This window comes from Alosa sapidissima, chromosome 14 (genome assembly GCF_018492685.1).
Source record: "Alosa sapidissima isolate fAloSap1 chromosome 14, fAloSap1.pri, whole genome shotgun sequence".
NCBI lineage: Eukaryota > Metazoa > Chordata > Actinopteri > Clupeiformes > Clupeidae > Alosa > Alosa sapidissima.
This window is the reverse complement of record NC_055970.1, coordinates 32,309,625-32,314,624: the sequence shown is the minus strand read 5'-3', so window position 1 is coordinate 32,314,624 and position 5,000 is coordinate 32,309,625. Positions and strand designations below refer to the sequence as shown.

The 5,000-nt window shown below is 55.4% G+C and overlaps 1 protein-coding gene across 1 annotated transcript in view; it reads left to right on the top strand.

Annotated features, from left to right (window-relative positions):
- zfhx3 (zinc finger homeobox 3) overlaps positions 1–5,000 on the top strand; it is a 169,619-nt gene that overhangs the window by 58,051 nt on the left and 106,568 nt on the right. The window contains 3 exon segments of the mRNA XM_042061031.1: positions 2,504–4,051; positions 4,053–4,841; positions 4,844–5,000. The exon segment at positions 4,844–5,000 is cut by the window's right edge and continues 735 nt beyond it. Coding sequence (XP_041916965.1) covers positions 2,540–4,051; positions 4,053–4,841; positions 4,844–5,000 — 2,458 coding nt within the window. The 5' untranslated portion in view covers positions 2,504–2,539.

The window sequence follows — 5,000 nt, the reverse complement described above, 5'->3', positions numbered from 1 at the left end:
TGTCTGTGTCCGGTCCCGTGAGTGCCCCAGAGAGATTCAAGCCCTTTTTTCCTGCTTTAAACAGGTGTCGCTTTGCAGGCAGGCAGACCATCAACCGCCAAACAGTATTATATCAGGCTCCCCCATCTGCGACTCCGAGACTCCAGACAATCCTATTGCACATCAGTGACCACAGAGCTTTATTCAATTAGTCCATCTAGATTTGAAAGGGCAATCCTGTTTTCTGTAAGCAGTGGACACACGGCCGGCTCCTCCGTGACAATGTTGGGGCCGTCCTGATTGCTTAACCGCGTGTTTAGCAAAAACATTCATTATGGCAGGTGGGTGCAGAGGCGATTGAACCGTATGGACGTGTCGGTGGGGAGTTAAAGACTGAGCGGCATAGACTGCTTTAATGCGGACTTGGAGATTTCAAGCTGGGCAGAGTGAGGCAGTGGAAGCTAGACGGTGGAACAGACTGAGCTGATTAGAGACTCAGGGCTACGCTTGTGTTTATCCTTCACTTTTTATTCTTGAAAGCAAGGCAGACTCCACTCCACTCGGCTTACTGTTCCACTCTCAGGCTCGTGTTTGTGTACAGTCAAAACAAAGCAGGGCAACTGACACAAAATGGCTGTCACCTGCTCTGCATGTAGCAGGGGGGGGGGGGGGGGGGGAGCCATAAAACATATTCAGAGCATTTTATTGTGGGCAACTTTATAGACAATCACATATAACAGACCATTTAAATAATTGTACTCTTCCATTATAATTAAAGCGAGACATTTAATATGTTTAATGGATTTATTGTTAACATTGGTGTAGAGAGGAAATACACTCTCTCTTGCTTCCATGGAATAAACATAAAATAGTGAGATTGCAAACGGCAAAGATGTAAATGTATGTTAATATGTAGAAAAAGGGGGGGGGGGGGGGGAATAAGAGCATTGTTTGAATGCAGCTCCGGTCACTGAGGTTGATGGGGACGCAGGCAAGCCATGGGGGCGGGGACTTAAATTTTCATCAGACATTCATGAAGAGGGAGACAGACATTATCAATCTCCCCAGCCGAGCCCTCTGCCATTAATATGTTCCAGGGCTGCAATAGTAAAGGGGGGATGTGGTGGGGGGGTGGAGGGAGGGAGGAAGAGACACTGTGTCTGATGGCCACTGAAATTTGCATCCCTAAGTAAATAAGTAAATAAATCAAGTTGGAGGCAGAGAATGTGCTAATCAGGCAAGACACGGCGGTTAGCGCGCTGCCGGGAAACTTTGCTCATGTAATATTCAGCATAGCAAGGTGAAAGGGCAAGCCAGAGTTATTGGTTTCAGCCCGGTCGCCCCCTTTAATCAATGCCGCCTGCATCCCTTTAATAAAATTATTAGCTCAGCAGTATCTCCCCGCTATCATTTGATCTCCGCACTGCTCTAAATTGCGGCCTGCGTCGGCTCTCTCTGGTGCTGGGAGCAGCGTTGACCGGCCCCCGGAACAGTCCAGCTCCCATTTATTATTTCAGAGCCGGAGCGCTGCTGTTGTGTTTGAAACCAGGCTGAGCGTGGAGCTTATTGGATGTCAGAGCTAAACACAGCTGCATTTCCAGTCCCAGCCCAGCTGGTGTATTTTGGGTTGCAGATTTATGACCTTTTTTTACCCCCCTCCTCATAGTTCCTCACCTACCCCCACACCCCCACCCCAACCCCTAGCTTTTATGTTTTGTATATACCCAGGCACACAAATAATTACTAGAGAAATGTGTTCCGTCAACGCAAGGGTATTGGACAAGGTCATTTACCCCAGCTGTGTTCTGTGTGGGCTTTTGAATGGGTGATGTTCTGAGAGCACTCTCACCATTTTAATGCACACACACACACACACACACGCACACACACACACACACAGACACACACACGCACACACACGCGCACACCCCCAGTCATCTCATGAAGTTTGAGTACGCACTGTACTGTATGTCCTCTGCCACTCGCTGGTCTGGGTGTCTAATTAACTCGCTGCGAATCTTTTTCACCCATTATGTCTCTTCTTGGTGTCCCTGACTGAAGATTAATAAGAGGATATATATGATTTGGATCATGTAAGATGGGGGGTGTTGTTTGGAGAAGGTGAAGATGAAAGCTGCTAACTTGCTGATGTGACAGGAAGAGGCCTCTTAGATGGCTTATTAGTGCTAGTCTAGGGTTTTGTGTTTAAGTACCTAATCTAACCTAATGAGCACTCTGTCATTTCCTGCATTAGATCTCATGCTTTTGTCTCCCATCCCAGTGTGCTGTGCATCAAATGTGCTCTCTCCCACTCCGGCACTACTCACAGCTCAGTCGCTCCAATGCTTTTAATCTCTCTCCATACGTGATGAAATAGCGACAAGACTAATGTGAAAGCTCACATAGCGTCTTTTACTTTGTCTGGCAGAAATGTCATATACTCAGCGTGTTTTGTCATCCAGGTTGCTAACCCTGTTTCTCTCTCTCTCTCTCTCTCTCTCTCTCTCTCTGTGTTGATGTGCAGGCCTGGATGCGATGAACGCCTCATGTAGGCATCAGCATGGAAAGCTGTGAGTCTCCCGTGGTTTCTGGGACAGACGATGGGCTCGGTTCCTCCACCACCTCCCAACAGCAGCAGCAGCAGCAACAACAACAACAACAACAACAACAAAAACAACAACAACAGCACCCACAACAGCACCCCACCCAACCCTGGAACGATCTTTCTAGCTCCTCCCAGGTGCCCCCCAGCAGCCAGACCCCTTCCCTGGAGCCCCTGTCTCTGTCCGCTCCCTACCCCAACCTGCACCTGACCCCCAGCACACCTCGAGAAGGTGTGAGAGAGCAGCAGCAGCAGCAGCAGCAGACACTGACCACAAGCCAGGCCGCCAACGACAGCTCCACGTCCGGCCAGCAGCAGCTGCACGCGCGGAGAGAGAGGCTCGAGGAGGACGAGCAGGAGGGAGGGAGTTGCGAAGAGGACGACGAGGATTTGGAAGACTTGGACGAGATGGAGATCGACAGCTGTTTCCCAAGCCTGCAGCCCTTCCCCGGGATGAGTATCGCGCCCGGCGGAGGCGGCATGCCCACGCTCATGCGCCAGCAGCCCAGCCGACGGAGGGGCGCGGCGGAGAGCGGCAGCGAGGAAGGAGAGGAGGACGAGGAGGAGGAGAGCAGCGATGTGGAGAACCTGGCTGGAGAGATCGTCTACCAGCCCGACGGCTCGGCCTACATCGTGGAGAGTCTCAGCCAGCTGATCCAAAGCGACGGGGGCATGCCGCCCGGCCTGCTTCCCACAAACTCTCTCCCCAGCGCGGGAAATCCGGGCGAGCCGGCCGGGACCTCGTCCTCGGTGTACCCCCAGATCATCAACACGTTCCACATAGCCTCGTCGTTCGGAAAGTGGTTCGGCTCTGACCAAGGTTACCCCAATACCTCAACCCTGGCGGGACTCAGTCCTGTCCTGCACAGTTTCCGCGTCTTCGATGTGCGGCACAAAAGCAACAAGGATTACCTAAACAGCGACGGGTCTGCCAAGAAGTCCTGCGTATCCAAAGATGTACCAAACAACGTGGATTTCTCCAAATTTGATGGGCTAGCCCTCTACGGTAAGGGGAAGCCCATCCTCATGTGTTTCCTGTGCAAGCTGTCCTTCGGCTACGCACGCTCCTTTGCCACCCACGCCGTCCACGATCATCGCATGACTCTGAGCGAGGACGAACGTCGGATCCTCGGCCACAAACACGCCTCGGCCATCATCCAGGGCATCGGCAAGGACAAAGAGCCCCTCATCAGCTTCCTGGAACCAAAAAACAAGAACTCGCCCGCGCCGCCCTCCCTGGTGCCCATGAACTCCGGCCAGAGCTTCTACGGCACGTTCAGCGGCGTCCACCTGGAGTCCAGCGGTGGCGGCAGCGGGGGGAGTGAGGTCCACCTCGGTAAAGACTCCGAGTCGAGTCTCCAGCAGCAGCAAGCCCTCCTCGGCATGGGGATGCTCGGACGTCCCAAAACCCCTTCCCTCACCTCGACCCCAGGCCCTGCCAAAGACTCCATTACCCTGCCCAAGATGCAGGGGGGGGAGAACAGAGGGGCCTGCTGGGAAAGAGGGGACTTACGGAGGGGGAGACGGGGAAGGGGAGGTCCGCGCGGGCAAGGCTCACCTCCCAGGCGAGGAGGTGGGGTCAGAAGAGGACGAACTGTTACTAGAGAAAGACGAGGTGGACAACGACGGCACTTCGAGGGCCTGTGTCGGTGGTGGTAGCAGCAGCGACGGCAGTGGCAGTTGCGGACAGGTGGGGGAACCGGCTGTCTCAAACCAAAGCATTTCCAAATCTCCTTTATTAATGCCTAGTAGCGCTTTCCAGCCTCCCACCTGCCCCACTGCGTCCAGCCCCACGCTCAACAGCAAAGCCCCGGCCTCCTCTTCCTCCGGCAGGCCGTCCGAGGACGGCTCGGCCACCGACGGTGAGGGGAGAGTCTCGGAGCTCCCTCTGAGCTTTAACTGCCAGGGGTCGTCGTCCGGCCCCGCGGCGATGTCGGCCACTTCCGCCGGCAGAGGGAGCGAGGAGGACGGCGCCGCGTGCTCCTCCACGGGCACCTCCTCGCCTCTGGCGTCCAGCGCGGCAGCAGCGGCCGCCTCTGCCAGCGCGGCGGACGAAAGTGCCAATCGAGATAGTGCCACAGCTCCAGAACCAAATGAATGCCCGGCCGACGGGGAGGAAGAGGGCAGCGGCGGCGGCCTCCTGCACCACCACCACCTGCACCACCACCACCACCACCTGCACGCCTCCGCCCACGGCCACGGCCACATGCACCCGCACGACTTGCTGGGCATCGGCGAGTGCTCGCAGAACCACGGCGGCGGGGGGGCGGCGGCAACGGAGGGAGCGGGGTGGAGTGCCCCAAGTGCGACACGGTCCTGGGCTCCTCGCGCTCCCTGGGCGGCCACATGACCATGATGCACTCGCGCAACTCCTGCAAGACCCTCAAGTGTCCCAAGTGCAACTGGCACTACAAGTACC